General features: G+C 41.3%; 1 protein-coding gene across 1 annotated transcript in view; it reads left to right on the top strand.

The window, feature by feature from the left end:
* Nucleotides 1-21,450, top strand: part of CRACR2B (calcium release activated channel regulator 2B) — a 58,154-nt gene extending 36,704 nt beyond the window's left edge. The window contains exons 4-10 of the mRNA XM_075836953.1: nucleotides 1,623-1,788; nucleotides 3,889-4,035; nucleotides 6,349-6,439; nucleotides 9,315-9,410; nucleotides 16,747-16,934; nucleotides 18,975-19,046; nucleotides 20,127-21,450. Of these exons, the coding sequence (XP_075693068.1) occupies nucleotides 1,623-1,788; nucleotides 3,889-4,035; nucleotides 6,349-6,439; nucleotides 9,315-9,410; nucleotides 16,747-16,934; nucleotides 18,975-19,046; nucleotides 20,127-20,286 (920 nt within the window). The 3' untranslated portion in view covers nucleotides 20,287-21,450. The remainder of the gene's footprint in view (nucleotides 1-1,622; nucleotides 1,789-3,888; nucleotides 4,036-6,348; nucleotides 6,440-9,314; nucleotides 9,411-16,746; nucleotides 16,935-18,974; nucleotides 19,047-20,126) is intronic.
* Nucleotides 21,451-21,658: the final 208 nt, after the last annotated feature.

The raw sequence follows: 21,658 nt of genomic DNA on the forward strand, positions 1-21,658 counted from the left end.
TATTGTGTGCGCAGTTTTGAAAATAGATTTTAATGATCTTGCTGCATCTGAAAAAAGAACATACAAGAGAATGTTTGGAAATATTGTCAGGTCATGTATTACTGCATGGTGGTGGTTCAAGGGGTTAAAACTACCTGACCGGTTCCTATTAAGTATACAATGAATTGAAAACAATTCCTGCATATTTGTTATACATTTATGCTATATAATTACAGCTACAGAACCAATCTCATTCATATATATATATATATATATATATATATATATATATATATATATATATATATTTAGTACATGAACTAAGCTCAATATATATATATATATATATATATATCAGTACGTATATACAACACCAGCACCAAGCTCGGTACATGTATACGGCACCAGAATAAAGCTCAGTACATGTATATGGCTCCAAAATCAAGTTCGCTACATAAATACAACACCAGAACCAAGCTCAGTACATAAATACAGCACCAGCACAAATATAGCTCAATTTAGTGCAACCCCTGCCTTATAGCTTCGTACGGCGTAAAACTACAGATCCCAGCAGGGACCAAATAATGGTAAGGATATGCTGGGAGTTGCAGTTTCTCTAAAAAAAAATCATACCAGCCATCATCTCCCTGCAGATCATACAGTGACTACAGTGCTTATTAGAGGCAGAATAAACTTTTACATTAAGTGACTGACAGATTCTAGTTGTTCATTTTTCTTTTTCTCCACCTGGTCCAGACCTCTATGATGACTTCTCCCGGCCACAGCCCATTTCTGCAGTTTGACGCTCAGATTTCTTCAGCTTCTCACTTTTCAACATTTCTGCACCTCTAAATGAAAATAAAATTCTCATGGTGCCACACACTACGACCCTAAATATAATAGCCTTATGCACTGTACCTCTAATTCTAATAGTGCCATATACTGTATCCCTGATTATAATAGCACCATGCACTGTGTCCCACAGACACACTGCCCCCTGTAGAGTGCCCCCCACATATATAGTGGTTCCCATATATCCCCCTGTAGACAGTGGCCCACATATAGCCCCCCCTGTAGATGGTGTCCCCACATATAGCCCCCCCTGTAGATGGTGTCCCCACATATAGCCACTCACTCTTAAAAGAGAAAAAAATCTTTATATACTCACCTGATCCCGTTCCCGCGCCATCCTCTTGCAAAGCAGGCCTGCTCTCTTCTGAGCAGGTCTACTAGGGCTGAAAGACGCAAGCGACGTTATGTCATCGCACCACTTGCGTCGTTCAACATGCCCTGCCATTCAGCGCTTATGCATGGAATTGTATCCGCGTCCTATAGACGCAGATACAATTATAGTGCAGGAGGGGGTGGGGGCGGCTGGTTCCGTTGCGCCGCCGCCTCCTCAGAGAAACAGCAGGCTGCCACCTGGGGTGAGAAACTCCTCTCACCTCATGGACGGAGTGGTCCTGTGTATCAGGATTATCTTTTAGGATGTTGGGTAGACAAGGGGTAAAAGTAAGTGGTGTCGGTGCACTGTAAGCCACACAAGCATATAAGCAATAGGTTTTTGCCTATGATTTTTGGACTTTATAATATAAATAAATTCTACTATTTTCCGTTTAAACATGCATATATGTCTTTTTTAGGTAAGTTACTAGGGGTTAATATGGCAAATGGCAAGGAAGATGGTGAAAGGCCAATAATGGAGGAAACATTCGAATCTGGATGGTCAGATGATGAAGATGATGATACAGAGGAAATGCTGTTCTATGCCACCATAGAGCAACTGGGGGCAACTCATGTCTTCCAAGAGTAGGTTACCTTGCATTAGTCATTTTTTACATAGCACCTCAAAAATTAGACCTTTTAAGATAATTTTCTTCATGCTATCAAATCCCTTTTAGTTTTTTTTTGTTTTTTAAGGCAGTGGGAAATGCCAAGGGGACTTTTTTTTTTTTTTTTTTAAATAACTTTTATATTTATATTAAAAGCTATCTAAGGTACCTGTGATACACTGAAAGAGGACCTACTGTATCACCTTTCCTGACATGTCTATTTTAGTAAATATTTGTATTTCCCATGAAATTTATAATTTTGAAGCCTCTTTTCTTAGGACTCTGCATTTGGCTGTTCTTTTGTTTTTCTGTCTGGAAATGTATGAGTAAATAGACGACTGGGTGTCGCCATTCCCCTTGCCAGTGGAGTTTTGTTCCTACACCCTCTAACACTGTCTGATAATGACCGAGCATTTTCTATGGTACCCATGGAGGTTGGAAGAATTTGAAGAACACATGTTAACTTGTTGCTGGATTTAATGACATGGTCAGCAAAGATTGGACTGTGTTGGTGTGTGTAAAGAAACATCCTTTGACAAGGGGGGAATGGTAAATCCCTATTGTCACTAGGGATGTCATGATACCAGGATTTGGACATCGATACCGATACTTTGTGTAGTATTGCGATTTCGATACAAAAACAATACTTTGCCAACAGTAAGAAAAAAAAAAAGTTCTTCCATTTTCTGATGTGAGGTGTGATGACTTTTGAATGTGCCTCACATTAATAGTAATTAACCCGATCATGTTGCTCAGTCATGGTTTAATGTGTGAGCTACATGATGGGGTTAAGTACTACTAATGTGAGGCACATGGAGGTTAAATTCATCACACCTCGTGCCTTACATTAATAAGTGAAAGCAGTTTTTATTTAATTTTTTTACAGCGTACACATCATAAATGACGCAAAACAATTGTTGTGCAGGTTATTACGGCCGCGCCAATACCGAATGTGTGTATTTTTTTTAAATTTAACATGACTTTGTTTTTACTTTTAAACTTTAATGTACTGGCATATATCTATATACTGACAGTACACAGGCAGTTGTTAGGACATGCCTAAGTATGCCCTAACAGGCAATATGGTAAGACCGCCCTGGAGTCCTTCAATGGACCCTGGGCTGTCTGGCCATATATGGCATGTCCCTCAATGGCATCACAGGGATTCTCTGTGATGCAATCCAAGGGGCATCCCCCCCCCTTGTCGTTTTCCCCTGAATGCAGCATTCAGGAGATTAGCGGCGGAGATGAGAGGTTTCTCTGATCTCCGCCGTTATACAGCGGGGCTGCAGCTGTGTAATACAGCCATTGCCCCGCTCCTGACATTAGGTGCGCGCGCGGTCAGCATGAGGCGAAGCGGCCAGCGCTGCACTAAGGAGCGGCGGTTCAGGCACTGAAGACAGAACATGGCGGTGTTTTGTAGTGCGCAGTGTTTTGTATGTTTGGTTTTCAGTGCCGCCGCTCATTAGTGCAACGCCGGCCGCATCACACCATCCTGACGGCGTGCACTTGCCAGGACTCAGGAGCAGGGCAATGGCTGTATTACACAGCCGCAGCCCCGCTCTCATACATCCACGTATTACTATATTAGCTGTGCGGCCGCACAGCTTAGTATCGAAATACATGAAATAACGGTATCGAACCGTTAGGGGATGCACAGTATCGAAGTTTCAATGCATCGTGCATCCCTAATTGTCACTATAGTCACACATTTCCAGCATTATCGACTTTTTCCTGAGCTAATGTGGATCTTGATTGTGAGTTTATATTAGCACATGTTGTATGTGCTGTATCATCATATAGTTAATTATATTCTCCGTAAAATGCATTGTATCAATTACACTGAAAAGGTCTGAATGTAGCATTAAATCAAAGTGAGAGTCAAGGAGCAGAACAACTCAAGTGAACAGAAGCTGAATATTTATGACCGCTTGTATACATGCCAAGTGTTTTTGGCGAGATCCACTGTCAGTCATCCTCCCAATTTTCCTTAGGCTAGTTTCACCCACCTTATGTATGTAATGTTTATGCGCTTCCTCACTTTCTAGCTTATTAAATTGTACATTGTATTCCTAAGACACAGAGAGATACGGGATCTATGGAACCGTCTACGCAAGGAGCGTCCCGAGTTGCTTTCAAACTTTGAGGAGTTTCTCTTCCGCGTTTCCTCTTACATCCGGGACGTGCGTCATGAAAAAGAGACTCTGGAACAAGCTTTAAAAAGGTGTGTATTTCCCCAAATCTACTCCTCCTTATCTGTTCACTTTACAGATCAAATGGTGGGGTTATTTAGACTGTTATGATGTCTACAATGGGATTTTTATGGATAGCGGCTCATAATTATTTTACAAAAACTTATTTTGAGTTATTAAAAGCTACATTGCACTGTTTTTGATGTGTAGAATAATTATATTACAAGCTATTTTGACCTATGATTTACTCATACCTCCCAACTTTCAAGTATTACAAAGAGGGACAATCGGCGCGTCCCAGCAATGTTTATTTTAAGCCACACCTCTAATCCCACCCAATCCCCTCCCATACACGCCCATAGTCAGCCCACACCGTATCATGCTCCCATAATGCCTCCCACACGTATAATGCCTAACAGATGCCCCCACAAAGTAAAATGCCCCCATACCTGCCACCATACAGTATAATGCACCCATAGATGCACCCATACAGTATAAAGCCAACACAGATGTCCCCATACAGTATAATGCCCATACAGTTTCTCCCATGCAGTATAATCTCCACACAGATGCCCTCATACAGTATAATCTCCACACAGATGCCCCCATGCAGTATAATGCCCAAAGTCCCCCCATACAGCATAATGCCCCATAGATGCCCCATACAGCATACTGCCCTATAGCTTTCCCATACAATATAATGCCCACACAGATGCCCCATACAGTATAATGCCCCCATAGCTGCACCTAGTGCGAGTGCCCACATAAAGTGCCAGTGCCCTTGTAGATGGTGCCACTATATAGTGCCATACTGTCCATGTTGATAGTGCCAAACCCCCCCTTGAAAATGGCGCCATTGGGACTCCCTCTAGTAGCGGATTCCCCAGCCAGAGAATAGGCCGGGGATTCTGCTCCTAGTGGGAAGCCCTGATGTCAGTCTATATATGGACAGTGATGTCAGTGGCCATTCCTTGAGCGGAATCCCCATTGCCGACTCTGGCTGGGGATTCGCTCCATGAGGAGCCCCTGACATCAATGTCCATATATGGACAGTAATCTCAGGGGTTACCTCTAGTAGCGGAATCCCAGGCCAGATCGTCGGCAACGGGGATTCGGCTTAATCAATAGCCACTGACATCACTGTCCATATATGGACAGTGAAGTCAAGGGCTTCCCTGAGCACAGCGATTAAAGTAGCGCTGTGCCCGGGGAGTCCAACGGGAGCGGAGGAGCTAATTCTGAAGCAGGGAGCTGATGGTTCCCTGCTTCAACATTGGGTTCAACTGTATCTGCATCCTGAGGTCACCGCCCGGAATCCAGGACTGTCACGCTGAATCTGGGACGTTTGGGTGGTATGGATCTACTGATTTATAGAAGCTCTGTAATTATGTCGCACTGGTTTATGGAACAAATTTGTATTGGGTTGTTATCTCGAAGTTATGTTTGGTCAATAGAGACCATTAAAGAGATCCTAAACCTAGAAAATTTGAAACCTTGACCTATTTGTTAGCAGGCAAGACTTTCTGCAAGTTCATGAAACGGTTTTGAGGAAATCTAGAAGAGAAAATGGGTCATAACTTGCCTGCACAGCATTGGTATATTGGTCTGATGGATAATTGGAAAATGTGTGGGCATCAGGAATTTGGTGGCTTTCCCTGGTTAACTTTATTTAGCTCTAGAATTTGCCCTCCAGCTTAATCAGCCCTAGAATTTGCCCTCCAAAAATTACATAACCACTCTTATTAGTGGAAATAGACTTTGGATCCCTAAACCTGTATGTCCTAAATCACGCCCTAATAACCCAGGGCTCCAGTGTAGGGTCACCCTTGTCAGGTTGGTTACCCTGTTTTTTTAGGGTGAATTATATGGCTATTTTAGGGTTAACCAGGGAGAGAGATCCTTTTGTTCCTGATGCAATCATCCAATTATCCATCAGGCCGTTATTCGACTGGTAAAAGATTATACAGAAACAATGAAGAATAGGTTTACCCTTAAGCCTATGCAACCTCAAGCCTAAACTTGTATCCCGTAAAAAGGGAACACCTCCTGGGCCTCAGAAAGGGCCAGCAAAACTCCTTCAAAGACTGTTCATCAGGAGTCGAAAGTCACCGGGAGAGGTCTAAATAAAGTCTTATACAAAAAAAACATTTATACAGTTAGACTAAAGTGAAGGTTGTATAATTTTTATTTTATTTTATCCATCCAGGTTTGCTGTTATCCATTGGTGTTTCATATTCCAGTAGGATTGTATTTGTCGACCATTTGGTGTTCTTGTGATAGACGATGAACCATAATTCCACTATTGCATATAGTTAATGATGTCTCTGTAATTCTGTATACCGTAGGAAAGATACTGATCACGGCCGAGAGGTGAGGTGTCTATATGAAGAGATGGAGCAACAGATTAAAATTGAGAGAGAACGACTTCTCAGAAAGGTAAGAACTGGGCCGAATGTGACCATTTACTATGAGAAGCTGAGGCTCAGCCCACAACATGGCCCCGATAATTCATCTGTTACCCAAAGTAAACCATTACAGACTCAAGAGGTTTTATTCAGTCAGTTTTCATTGAAGTGAACATGTAACCGCATACTGCATCAATTGTATGTACCAAAGGCAAGTCGCGGCAGTTGCCGGGCCCCCCCTTTCAATTAGGTTTGGCCGGGCCCCTCACATCAGTACCCCTAATACCCCCCTGATGGCGGCCCTGCTCACAAGTACAGCAGTGTATTACTATTGTGCCATAAAAAGGAAATCTTATTTATGTGCCACAGAAACTTATTTTAGTGACACGTAAGACTTGGGAATTGTACTATAAACCGTACTTAATCCGCAATTTGTACCTGTCCACCCCCTTACAAGGACCATTGGTAAGGAGGGAAAAATTTGTGTTTCATTTAATTGTAATGAAAAATAAATGTCATCCCATTCCTTGTTTTTAGATCCTATAAGTGCTGCAATCCGTATTGATCGCGGCATCTAAGGGCTCATTCAGACGAGCACGTTACTCATCCTTGTGCTGTCCGTTGAAATAACGAATAGCACACTGACTCTTTCATTTGAATGGGGCTATTCAGACGTGCGCGAGTTTTCACGCAGCGAGTGTCCGTTCTGTGAAACTCACTGCATGTCCTATATTGGTGCGTTTTTGCACACCTAGTCGCCGATTGAAGTCTATGGGTGCGTGAAAACCACAGACGGCACACGGACAACATCCGTTACAAAGAAATGCAGAGGAGAAAAAAGTGCTTGAACGGAGGTGAAAAACGCATACCACACGCAAAGCACACTGATGCCATACGCAACGCACACTGATGGCACACGGACAAGAAATGTAGAAAAAACGCTACATTCTTTACGCGAGTAAATCGGACACGCTCGTCTGAATGTAACCTAAGGGTTTAAATGGCTGGGCTCAGGGTCTTCTCCAATGTCGACTGTTAAAGCAAGAGGACATGGTAGAAAGAGGAGGGGGTGACTCTAGTAAAGATGTCGTGGGTAGAGTTTGCTTTTTTTTTTTTTTTTATGGAGTTTAGTTTTTTTGCAAATCTCACCACATGTGGGGCTCCATGTAAATGATTCCTCAATGAAACCCGCTATGTGATCTATTCTCCTGCAGCAGTGACACTTCACGTAATACTACAGAATTCTGGAATTTTTTTTAGCTTCAGATTGCCATACATTGAGTTTTTAACAGAAGTCTGTCTGTCTACAAGAAGAAGTGTGCACACCCAGCATCTCTTCTTACTTGCTTAAAATGGAAGCGGTCACCCGGACAGACCCCCTACATCCGCTGATCTAATCCCTAAAGAATATCTAATAGAAGCTTTTACTTAAAGGGTCCGTCCTGGTGACACCTTACCTTTTTAGTTGCTCTAAAATAGTATATTATAGGAACCTCACTGTCTACATTGGATCCTCCTTCTTTATATGCTTCACACTAGTTTTTTCCAACAAACACTTTTGGTCCCAGGTTCCTTAGTGTTTCTCTTGGTGCTAGGTGACCAGGCACTTTTTGTTCTGCTTGGCAAATGGAGGGCACATGTTCCTGCCAACCAGGCTCTTGCTGTTACAATGTGCAGAGCCACCACAACACATGGTAGAGCCATCAGAGAATGGACAATATATAGTGACACAGACATATAAGAGTGGCAGAGAGACATACATGACAGGACAACGGCAGAGGACTCACATTCACTTTCACACTTTTCCTCTCTTATAAGCACAGGGATTGAATTTCAAGGGCTATGGAAAAGTAATCATGATTTCTATAATTTGAGTCAATAAATAATTTGTTTCGCTGAATTATTTGACATTTATGTTCTGTGACATTATCTTGTGGCACCACATACCCTTTTGTCAACTTGATGATCCGTTTTACATAGAATACAAATTTGTGTCTCAACACCGCGTCCTCTAATATAGATTGACATTTTGGGAAACCAAATATAATTCTGTGACCCAAAATAGCATTTTCTTCTGCAAATATAGTTTGTCATAGAAATATATTTTGTGATACAGAATAGCCCTTTTATACACAAAATGAAATATTGCTATACAGAATTTACTTTTGTCGTTTTGTGACACGGAATTTTGTAGATCACAATAATTTATGAATCACAGAAACATTATCTCTTACAGCAATGTATTCTGTATTTTGTCGTATGCTGTTAATAATTGCATTTATACTTTTATGTTTACAAAATGTATGTTGTGGTTCAAAATGTACTGTGAGCAAACGGCATCCCATCGTTTCCGGCTGCTGGTGTACGTCCAAACCCGATGCTTTAACCCTTTAAGGACATCTTTCAGATGTGGTTTAATTTGCAGTTGGCTCATGTCAGGTAAATGGCAAAGAGGCACTTTGTTTATACCTACATTCAGCAGCTGGGAGGCAGGTTCTTTCTGCTAAAATATGTCTCCCATGGTGGGAATTTCCTACATCCTCCCAACCAATAACCATGGAGGCTACGCTGAAAGTCCACCAGCAATACAATCATGTGCTTGTTTGCACAACTACATCACTTTTTCTATATCTCCTGAGAACCACCTCTGTTGAATAATGCCTATGGGTATACCGATAGAAAAAAAACCCCAAAAAAACAGGCACATACTGATGCCTGGTCAAAAATGCAGCAGTGTATTAAAAATGTTCAGTCCGGGACTTGCGGCCGAAATACGTCCGTCAATTACGGACGTAATTAGTGTATGTGCACATACCCTTATGTTACCAGGCTTAGAGACACATCTATTGTGGTGATTATGATTTGATTTCATTGAGGTTTTTGACATGTCTTGCCCCATTGTGTAGGACTCCATGAGACAGCAGGACAGAGGCACAAATCTTCAGAGCGAGCTGGTGAGAAAAGAACAAGAGCTCGAGGGCATTGCACTCCGACAGAGACAGGTACAGAGCACTCTTTCACACAAAGTTATCCATTATTCCTTGTAACGGCAGAGCACATTCCAAATAAATATATATATATATATATATATATATATATATATATATATATATATTTGTGACCGCCAGGGTTGAGTGGGGGGGGATATCCTGGTCACCTACTTGGGTGAGCTCACGCTACATGGGGAGATATGGAAAAAGTATGCTTTACTTTTTTTAGTCCCCTTTCGAATTTCCCCCGTCGAATTTCCACTGATCACACTTTTATGACCTGTCTCGTTGACTTGCCATAAAAGTTAATTGTGGAAAATGCTAAATGAATGTTGTCATTTAACATTTTCTAGATTACCCCATTTCGAGGGAACGTTACTTGTAAATAATTTCTTCCAGCCCTGAATAATTAGCATTACAACCAAGCAATATAATGCACATTTTAATTAATATTGTTTTAGTTTTTATTAGATAACCTGGTATTTCAATAGGTGTTGTCTGTACAGCTATGTGTCATATAGAATCTGCTATTAGTTGTAAGTGATTATGTGCTTTATTGGTTGTTTATGCGCTTTTACCCTCCATCGGCAAATAATTTTCCGTCAAGTACTTTACAGATTCCCTTCAGCTGGGCACATATTACACCTTCTTTTAGTGTGTTTACTATACGTGATTGTATGCCTGTTCTCATGGAAAACTCATTTGCAAGTTTCACACAATGGGTATCTTGCTGTGGTAACTCTACAAACATATACAGTACAAGTCTCAAATGTGCGTGCTGACAGCGTATACTAAGGACGTCTGACTGTGGGTCTGTTTCATTAAGCCATTCTCTTGGTTACACATCAAAACAGAGCTTACCCCATGATGTTGACATTTCTTACGGCCAAAAATGGATAATGAAAGCAATATCTCAAATTCACACTCCACAAGTCAGACCAATGTAAATGTTAACTGTGTTGCAGGAAGCCCCCACCACCCAAATAAAAAAAATATATAAAAAATCCTTTTTGTTTTTTTCAAAACTGCCATGTATAAAAATTAATTTGTATCTAACTAGATATGATTAGAAGCATAGAAGGCACTGACGGACATTTTTCTCTGACTCATTATGGAGTATGAAGGAATTCTTAAAGGGTAACTAAACTTTCAGAAAACATTTGACATGTCAGAAGTTTTGATTAGGGGGGGGGGGTCGAGGTACTGAGACCCCCACTGATCGCTAAAACGAAGCACCTAAAGTGCTAGAGTGAGAAAAGCTGATCAGAAACAAAGCGGCTTAGCGCTTACCTGAGCACTTCTGCTGCTTTGTTTTAGCGATCATTGGGGTTTCAGTGTTCAGACCCCCACCGATCAAATCTTCTGACATGTCACTATGAGATGTCAAAGTTTTCTGAAAGTTTAGTTACCCTTTAAGAATTACAATACCCAATAATTTTTTTTTGTGAAGTAGATAGGATATGTCATAAAGCAGAAATTGATGGCGGTGTAGCCTGTGACATCCCAACGACCCTGAGAATGGGCTTGTGGTGTAAACATCAGGATGTTCTCCCACAGAATGAATTGCCGGGGTTATACCTTTATTATTAAGTATTGAATTTTTGTATACAATGCATATTATGTAAAATGGTAATGGTGCTTGGGACAGCTTAAATAATGCTGGCTTTACTACCTGTGGAATGGTGTATATATAGGCATAGAGGGCAAGTGAACTGGTTGTTGGCATTTGTCCACAATAACAATGAGACGTCAACTCTGTGGGATCCTCACGGTCTTAAAACATCACTGTTTGTTTGTATCAGTCATCCATGATGTAATGTTTGTATTCGTGTTGAAACAAGATATCCAGAGAATATGAAGAACACCCCTGAATCTTCTCTTTCTTGTTGGACATAGTGTCCATAAACTTTATCAGCTCACCCACATTGAAACATTAATGCATAGTGGTATAGTGAAAATCTGGACAACAGATTTTTATTTTTTTTGCTAGACTTGTCAATCTCACACTCCCAAAAGTCTTACTTACCTGTGGACTCATGAAGTGAAGATCTTAGCGGTTCTTCCGACTTGCTGGGGGTTCTCTGTTCTTACCTCTGACTAAATAAATGATCCATGTGGTCCTTCTGCTAGATATTATGGGAATTTGTAGAGGGGGCGATTATTATTCTGGTGAGTAAGCTGACCCTTAGGCCACTTTAACATGCTAGTGTTTTGTATCAGTGTTTGGAAGCCAAAACCAGGAGTGGAAAAAAAATAAAATATATATAATGCAAAGTTTTGGACCCATTCCTGGTTTGGGCTTCCAAATGATGCAACATACTGGCCAAAAAGTGAAAGTGGCCTTAGGTTGTAATGCCACAGGGGAAGCAAGTCAAGAGAACCCTCAAGATCTCTCCAAATTAGTAACATCGAGAAAAATATTTGGGAGGAATAGACTATACGGAAAAAACTTAACTTTGAAAGATGAAATACTTTTTTAATTTGAACTTATCTTTAGATACAACTTCCAAGAAAGTAAACTGATATCACAGTGGAAAATACGCTGATCATGCTGAAACACGTGGGGTTATTTGGTTTGCTTTTACTATGAGGACAGATATAACACTGAGTCTTTAAAATGGACAGCTGGAATATAGGCAGCTGATAAGAACCCACCTTTACAGGAAATACTAATGACCTCATAAATTCCTGACTGTATAGGAGAGAACAGGCTGAAGGAGGAGTGCACCGGCGAATGACTAATCCCCTGACGTCACTGTCCATATATGGACAGTGATGTCAGTTGCTTCCCCAGAGCCAGGGTACCAGAGCAGAAATTATACTAGCGCTCTGCCCGGGACTCCGACTCTGGGGTTGCCCCTGACATCACTGTCCATATATGGACAGTGATGTCAGGGGCTTCCCTAGAGTTCCGGAGCGGAGCCTATACTAGTGCTCTGCTCTGGAACTCCGGCTCTGGGGTTGCCCCTGACATCACATTCCGGTCCAGGAGGATCCCCTGATGTCACTGTCTATGGATAGTGGTGTCAGGGGCTTCTCCAGCAGAGGGCACTGTGGCATTATCCACAGGGGGCACTGTGGCACTATCCAAAAAGGGGCTCCCCAATCTTCATATTCTTCTGTCTGCCAAACGCTGCCAACTGAGCAGCCAGAGTGCATTTAGCAATACTTAAACTGGAAAGCTGGATTGTTAAAATAAGCACGTGGAGTAAATTCGCACATTTGCGTTAAGTTTAAATCTAACTCTATTATTATAGTAATGTAGTATTGTTCTAGTAATGTAGTATTGTTATAGTAGCTCCAATAACTAATTGATTAACAATTTTGTATTGTATCAAATGTAAAAGTTATGCAGCCCGCCAACTTCAATTTTTTTCCATGTGCGGCCAATTTACCCGGCCGACTTTCAGACCCCTGCTCTAAATAATAGTCACATAGTTACCGAATAATACCACTATCCACTTTGCAAGATACAAAGATCACCATACTAATACTGAATAAAACCCAGTATATTAAGGCCAATATATCCACCATACAGTGACCATATTGTGGTAGATACCGGTTCTACACAGGCGCTCTGCAGAACATACAAGTGAATACAGTACAGTTACATCCAGTGATTAACAGCGGGAGTCTTCTCTGATTGGACTAATTTGCCCTTTTCTTCCTTATCCGACCCAGACCTCCATGACAACTTCTTCCAGCCATGACTCATGTCTGTGGAATCTTCAAAACAAACCTCTTTGGCTCCTCTCTTTTCCAGCACCCTTCCCACTTTTTCATGATCTCTACAAAAAATTGCCATCCATAGTGCCCCAGACCGTAATAATGCCCCCCACGTTATTAGTACCCTCTTTTTGTGTTCCACACTGTAATTGTGCCTCCAAACAGTAATAGGGCCCCCTTTGTGCTCCTTACACAGTAATGCCTCTCTATGTGCTGCCAAGTAGTAGTAATGTCCCCCTATGTGCCCCCACACAGTAGTAGTCCTTTTTTGTGCCCCCACATAGTAGTAGTCCTCTTTTATGCTCATTTATAGTAGTTGGGTCTCCCTTTGTGCCCTAATAGTAGTTAGGTGCCCCCCTATTATTACTACCCCTTCATACTAATGAAAATAATAAAACTCACCTAAACCTCTTCCCACAACGAGCGACTTGGTCCTCTTGCTGCAGCCTGCTCCACACAGTCCAGCAAAGGCGACATGATACAGTGATGTCATCGGGCTGCCTGCTACAGGATGCGGACATTCTCTGAATCCTCCCAACCTCTATTTGGCCACAGGATTAAAACCGCTTGTGGCTTACTAGAGTACGTGACAGGGCAAAGCGCCAATGGCTCTCTGTTCCACCATAGTCCGCAGCGCTTGCCCAAGGATCCGAGCCACTGGCAGTCCCCCTTCCCCTCTAGCCGTAAATTGCAAACTCTGTGACAGCGATCGTTACGCTCCTATTTGGATATGAGTCTATTAATGCGGATATCTGTTTCTTTGTTGTGGTAGATTCAGGAGTGTAAGCTAAACATGCAAATTTGACATGTTGAGAATAGGTGCAAATAGTGTTGTGGACGCACTGCAGCATGCATGCTACATCAATTATATTACTTGGGCAGGCAAATGACAGATGTAATATAATGTTGATAAATTTAAAGCAATTAACCTAGGCCATAGTTATAGTATTGTGTATGCATTAAAAAAAATACAACTGGGTATAACAGAGCAGGAGAAAGGACTTTGGTATACTGGTTACGCCACAGTACCCAATACCTAGCAGTAGCTGCTAAAGCAAATACAATTATAACAGAAGGCAGGGGCATTGGGCTTCGCTTCAAAAAAGACGCTTTGGAGGCAGAGGCATAGTTAGGGGTTTAGCACAGGGAAAGCGAAACAAATCTGAGTTGGCCCCAAACCAGTGGGCCCTGCACACAATATAATGACCCCTTAGTGGCCCCCACATAGTATAATGCCCCTATAGCTGCCCCCACAGGATAATGCCCCTATGGTTGCCCCCACACAGATTAATGCTCCCATAGCTGTCCCCACATAGTATAATAATGACCTCTTAGTGCCCCCCCACATAGTATAATGCCCCTATATTGCCTCCCCACACAGAATAATGCCCTCCATACAGTATAATGCCCCTATAGCTGTCCCTACACAGTATAATGCCCATATAGTGCCGCCCACATACAGTATAACGCCCCATAGCTGCCCACATACAGTATAACGCCCCATAGCTGCCCACATACAGTTATGGTTGTGTTCAGATAGCACCGGTTTCCTTGGGTGCTCGAGGTAGGGTCCCAACCCGGATGTAGGTTAAGAATTTTAGTCGGCACACCTTGCTTGTGTTTCAAAAATTATATTTATTGGATTCTCAGGATGGATGCCAGAGGCTACATGTGCGACGTCGACGTTTCGGTCGTTAGACCTTCGTCGGGCACCGAGCCGTACTGGGGACTCGATTGATGCGTATCTATAATGCGTTGTAGCGCTGCTATGCATAGTATTTGGCGGCTTACCGCTCTTCATGAGCGCCCATGAAGAGCGGTAAGCCGCCAAATACTATTCATAATAATGCCCCCATAGCTGCCCCATACAGTATAATGCCGCCCCCTTAGCTGCCACCACACAGTATAATGCCTCATATTGACTAATAAAAAATAAATAAAAATTTACCTATCCCCATTCTCACGACATGTGGAGGAGGTCAGTCTGCTCCTCCGCTCTGTGCAGCGTGTGGCTCTGCGCAGACAGGCGCGATTCGTCACTACATCGCGCCTGTCTGTGTCGAGCCACTCACAGCTGGCATTACGTAGTGAATGCTGGAGTAAGGAGCCATCAGCTCCTTGCCCCAGCATTTGATTCAACTGTACCTGCGTCCTGTGGACGCAGACACAGTTGAAACCAGAAACACACTACCGCTGGGGGACTGGCCCTGGGCCCCACCATCTCAGTGGGCCCGGGGGCCACCGCACCCCCTACCACCCCGCTAGCTACGCTACTGCTTGGTGGTAATCTTATTCGCATGTATAAATATATTCAAGGTCAAAACACAAAATTGGCACATTTTAAGAACTAGGCAACAGATTAGAAGACCCCATATGTGTTTGCAAAAAAGGTGGTTCCATCATTGATAAAGGAAAGGTTTCTTTACAGTAAGGGTATGTTCACACGCAAAATAAAAAATGTCTGAAAATACAGAGCTGATTTCAAGGGAAAACCGCTCCTGATTTTAAGACTTTTTTTAATCAGTCGCGTTTTTCGTGGCGTTTTTATCGGACGTTTTTGGAGTTGTTTTTCTGTAGAGTCCATGAAAAACTGCTCCAAAAACGTCCCAAGAAGTGACATGCACTTTTTCGCAGGCGTCTTTTTACGTGCCGTTTTTGAAAACGGGGCGTAAAAATCGCCCAATCGGAACAGAACGCTGTATTTCACATTGAAATCAATGGGCAGATGTTTGGATTTTTCGGGACGTTTACAGCTGAACATATCCTAAGTGTAGACAAACTTTGGAATGTTCTACCATAAGAAATCGAGAGAGCAAAAACAATGACCGAATTTAAAAAAAGGGTCCGTACGTTTTCTGGGGGGCTTATACAGATTCTGCATTGTGACCCAGAAGCTATATCTTTAGTCATTCCCTTCCAATCATTCTTTGATTTGCCAATAGCAATAACACAAATCGTGGGGCCTCATAGCGAAACTTTGAGTAGACTTGGTGAAGCTCTCATTGGGGGCCATTCTAAGTACTAGCCCTTTATTAAAGTTAATGTTGACCATTTCATTTTATAGTCTAAATTTCTGTACTAATTAAATTCAGAGATGTGTGTCTGATTTGATAAATTATATAATTCTGGCGAAAATCTGCATGCAGTGAGTTTCCTTATTGGTGTCTGTAGGTGGCCACCGTCCGTGTCCAAAGGAAGCACTTCAGTGCTGGCCCTTATTCTTGTCGAAGGTTGTTACACCACTAGGGGCGTCATAATGTATTTCCAATGACAGAATGCAATGCTGCAATATAACAGCAATGTATGTGTAAATACTTCATCTAGCCGCAGCCTTATACTTTGATTTCTGACAAAACAAAATAAATCCGTCCTTAGGATATCCATATGTAGCGGACGGTGTGATGTCATTGTCATCTGGGACATGTAAAGTGTTAGAATTTAGGTAGTTGATCTAGTTGATCTTCTTTATTGTACTACTTTTTTCCCTCCATTTACTTGGTTTCCTAGTGGCTGATGATACTGTGGACTTTTTGTGATGTTTTACATATTTTTGTTTGGTCCTACAATTCCAGAATCAATATTCTATCTGCTACTGAACTTTGTCCCATTTTCCTTACAACAGCTCGAGCAGCAGCTGCATTCCCTAAATAGTGAGCAACTTGAGACTCGAGTTCAAAACGATCGCTTGAAACAGCTAAATGAGGATCTCAATGAGCAACTAGAAAAGACCAAGACAGATTTGGAAAAAGCTCAGACGCATCTACTGAGACTACGCAAACAGGAGCAGGAGGAGCTGGACCGTAAGAAGAGGCAAGTTCTACCCAATAGGTTGAAATATACTAAGAACGGGGCCATAGTATGCCGTCAGATAAGACGATATTTACGGATAACAGGATTTTGACAAATATATACGGTCGGACACTCAATCCGTTTTTAAAGCAACATAATTTGTCGTGTAAAGAATTCGTAAACCTCTATTGCAAATGTGTGGTGTAAGGCTATGTTCACACAGCGTTTTTGCACCCTGATTCCGAAGGTTTTTTTTTTTTTGTGAAAAATGCCTCTATTTTGCCTCCTATTGAGGAAAATGGGAATTGGCGGTGCTGTATAAAGCATCCTGGCCTATCTAGGTGTAAAATCTGCCCGAAAATTCCCATTGAAATCAATGGGAAGTAGAAAAAAACAAGCCGAATGCTTTTGGGTGCTGAAAAGCGGCAAAAACTGTGCTGTAATTTTACTGCTCTATTCAATGTCCTCACTGCGATCGAGCAGTGAGGAGGAACGATGGGTTCAAAAACCCGTTCTCCCTATCGGTGGGGGTCCCCATCAGAAAATGACTATACTGTAGCTAGGTGATCATTTATGATTCTGGGACTACCCCTTTAAAGCGTACCTAACCTTTCAGGTAACTTGTCAGCATAAGGTATCATGTGTGTACACGTGAGGAATAACACTATTTTTGGCCATTTAATTACTTGTATATGGCATTTTTTTTTAGCAGTTTTTTTTCCCTCTGCAGGCCTTTTCTCTAATTCTCAGTTTTCTCAAACTAACTATCATGTCTTCTAAACACTTCACACGCAGAAGAGGAGAATCCTACACTACTATTTATATCCATCATATAGATAGATAGATAGATAGATACTGCAGCAACTTGGAGGATATCATGCAGCAGTACTCAGCTGTGTAGCTGTGAACCCAGCACTGGGGTGAGGTAGAACACTTACTAGAAGCTCCTGCATCTTTGTGTCTCTCTTTATCTTTCTCTCCCTCCGCTCCTGCTTCCTTCTCCCCCTCCCTTCTCCATAGACTTCTATGGGCAGCTGAAACCTGACCCCCCCCCCACAATGAGCTGATAAGCTGATAGTCCGTCTTATCTTCAGCAGACGGATTTAGCAGTAAATTCAGTAAGTGAACAGTTAGAGGGAAGCAAAGTAGTCGAAGTAGGAAAAGTGGCATTATTCGGTAATAAGATATATTACAAAGTTTCTTATATTGGCTTGTACTATTTAATTTATGCAAAGTTTGTTGAAAAGTAAGGGACCATTTAAAGGCTATGCACACCTTTTGGGGGCTTTGTACTTTTAATTAAATGCATCTATTTTTACCTAAAAATCGCGTTTGTAATTAGATTTTATTAAAACCGTCAGACTAGCTCTCTGAAAAATTTGGCTGTGAACGTCATTCTGCAGCCTACTACTATATGTACTGTGATACATAGAAGCTATACAGTGCAACTTTTTTTTTAAACATTAGATTTTTATTGAAACTTCAACACTTAACAAAATCGAATTACAAAAGTGATTTTTAGATATGCTCTCCCCATATTTCCTATTGTCTGCAACCTCGCTTATAGAAACAAAACTATGTATTATGTTGCCACCAGTGTCCATCTTTCAGTAGTATTGCGGCTGTAACTATTCACGGTTAAGCGGACCAATAAAAGACTTATTGTTCGGAGAATAGCTTTCTGGGTGACAGTGCCATACATTATACTGACAAAATGCGATTATAGTTTATAGAGATCTCTGTATAAGTCTGTGACTATTGATGATGTGATGACAATAGTGGCAAATGCCCATTGGTGCCGATCTGTCACTTGTTATTACCGTCTTAAATATGACAACGATGACACACAAGTCAGTCCAACATGTCAGTCAGATTGAGTCTTGATCTACACCTACAATCCACCTGTTTTATCGTCCTACAATGCATGTAACACAAGGGTTGGGGAACCACAATTGTTGACTGTAGATAATGTGTATTAAGTACTTTATTATATCAGAAATGATAGAGTGAAATGTAAACAATATCCATGATCTGATCCACCTCTTGTTGGTTTCTTTATAGGGATGTGTTCAAAGTGTCCAGAAATATGCAGAAAGAGAAGCAGAGCCTTCTCCGACAACTGGAGCTTCTCAGGTAACATTCAGGCTCACCAACCCTTTTACAGATATTTTGCAAAAAAACAAACTGTTACCGGTCAACTGGCCCCGGGTGTCTATGTCGGAGATGTAAAGCAGATGGTACCATGTTATAGTTACATAATGACACATGGCCGCAATCCGTTACAGAGATCAGATTGTATTGTATTGCAACACTAAACATAGAAGTCAAATGTTGGCAGGCAGCCAGTAGCCTGCTTAGCATGGACTTAAAAGACGTTACAATATAGTTCTATATCACACACACTGTGTGATTCCACCTGTAGCCAGAATACCCTCATGTCCCTTTATAGAACATGACCTTGTTGGCGCTGCCTGCAGCACATTACCTTACTGGTGCCACCTTCAGTGCTTTTACCTTGTTGGCACCACCTATAGCGCATCCGCTCTCTGGCGCCCTGACTGATCTGTACAGACTGGGACCTGAAGTAACTGCTCTGCCTGCAGAGTTCTTCATTGTGAGAGCTTCAAGAGCAGAAGCAAAATGGTGAAAAATCATCCTCCCAGGACCTAAAAGAGTATTTAGAGAGGTAGACTGTCTATAGTAAGCAATCTGTCCAAAGCACATTACTTTCCATTGTGCTACTAAAAATAGCTGAAATCTGTTCTGTACAGCAGTGGAAATACTGGATGTACTGATTATTGGTATGTCCGGAATACTGTCATATTGAGAAATTTAAGATTTTTCTGCATTGCCTGTGATCACACTGGGAAGCCAGATAGCTATGCAGGAAAAAAACGGAGTCGATGCCATGTGCCCAGGAGTAGCGAAACAAATGTTAGGTGATTTGGCTGGCCTCTGAATGACTATTTGAGCCCTGTGATTTCAGAGCTATCCTGGCAGGCAAGGGATGGATCTTCATAGTGCAAAAAGTTGCAGGAGAGTGTGTGCGCATTTCTAAGTTTGGGTTTAAGCCCACCACTACTTAGGTCCCCACCGCAGTGGTGTTCTCGTCTTGTATGGTAGTGATGCCATCCTGTGCCTTCGGTGTAAACATGGCAATGTTGAATTATAACTCTGAAGTCATGCAGCTGTGAAATTAATTGTATTTTCTAGAGACATGAACAAAAAGCTTCGAGATGAGAAGGATGTATTTGAAGCAAGGAAGCTAGATACCCTAAGGAAGGACCTGGCAGACCCCATCGTGGTGCATGGCAGTTGCTGCTGCTGCCACTCAAGCTGTGCTGGCAGTATGCACTGTGATCCTGGATTATGACTACAGGCAGGGCCGTTAGCAATCTGACTATATAATATATGTAGTATATTTTCGTTATATATTGATGTATATATGTAAATACTTTTATATAGGACTTATCTGTATTCAGTGCCTCTCTTATGTCTGTGCATGTATATGGAGGAGTGACAAAAATTATTTTGTATTGTATATAACTAGGTCAAAGCTTTAGGCGAGATAATAGCGAAGGGACATACCTTCGTTCGGTTTTCCGTTGTTCTGCGTCAGAGGAGCAGAATAACGAAAATACTGGAAGCGCCGGTTCCGTTGAACAAAAGAGATAACCGGTGCCTTACGGGAACCCATTGACTTTATTGGGTTCCGTCGGGGGGGGTCTGTGGTTTTACTGGAGACAATATTGCAGGATTTTACGGCCGGATCTGCAACGGAGGCCCCGAATGGAGCCTCCAACGCAGATGGGGAGAGAACAATTTACTAAAAGGGGCTGTGTTTACAAACCAGAAAAAAGGATTTTATATAATGCACAGTTCTCTGTAATATACAGAAAGTGCTTCCATTACAACTAAGAATTCTGTTAATTTTTTTTCTTTTATTAATAGTTGTATTCTAAAAATTTTTTGCTGTTCAAGGTCTTTAAAATGTCTCCAGGAAGGCACCTAACCAATAGGGCCTCAAGATGACATATAGCCTCTACGTAAAGCCTTGTACACAGAGAGCAGTTTTGGTGGCATTTTTTTTTTTTTTTAAAGTATGATGTCTTTTTTTTTTATTATTTTTTAATTTAATACAAAATTAAAAACTGCACTGTGTGAACAAAGCCTTGCACATAGCTACTGCAAAATACAGATATCCTTACCTCTCTTGTTTTCTGACATTCATCTCAAGTAGTTATTGTATCAACATTTGGAAGAATTTTAGAACACCAGTAAGAATAAAATCTCATTCGGATTAATTTCATAATATGTCTTTACAATGGTCAGTGATCCAATTCCCTGCATAGACCTATAGATAAATGATACAATTCTGGCTGTAAAGATATATTAATAAATTAATCCGCACAGAATTTTGGATTTATTTTGAATAGAAAATAAAAAATGGTGTTCAATAGTGGGCATTCACTTTAAACTTGTGTTACAGATAAAGTGATCTTTTTGTTTTAATTTCATTTATTAAAATACTAATTCCTGAACAACATACAGTATTTAAAAATGCAAAAATAAAACCGTGATTGAATCGTTCATTTGTGTAACTGTGTGAGAGTCCACGGCTTATGTGTGTGAATTATAAATAGTGTATGTATAGTATGGTTTTTATTTTTGGATTCAATTATTGATATACTTTTTATTTTTTTTATTTTATAATTTTCACGTTTTATAAAACAAAACATGCGATG

This window comes from Rhinoderma darwinii, chromosome 9 (genome assembly GCF_050947455.1).
Source record: "Rhinoderma darwinii isolate aRhiDar2 chromosome 9, aRhiDar2.hap1, whole genome shotgun sequence".
NCBI classification, from domain to species: Eukaryota; Metazoa; Chordata; class Amphibia; order Anura; family Rhinodermatidae; genus Rhinoderma; species Rhinoderma darwinii.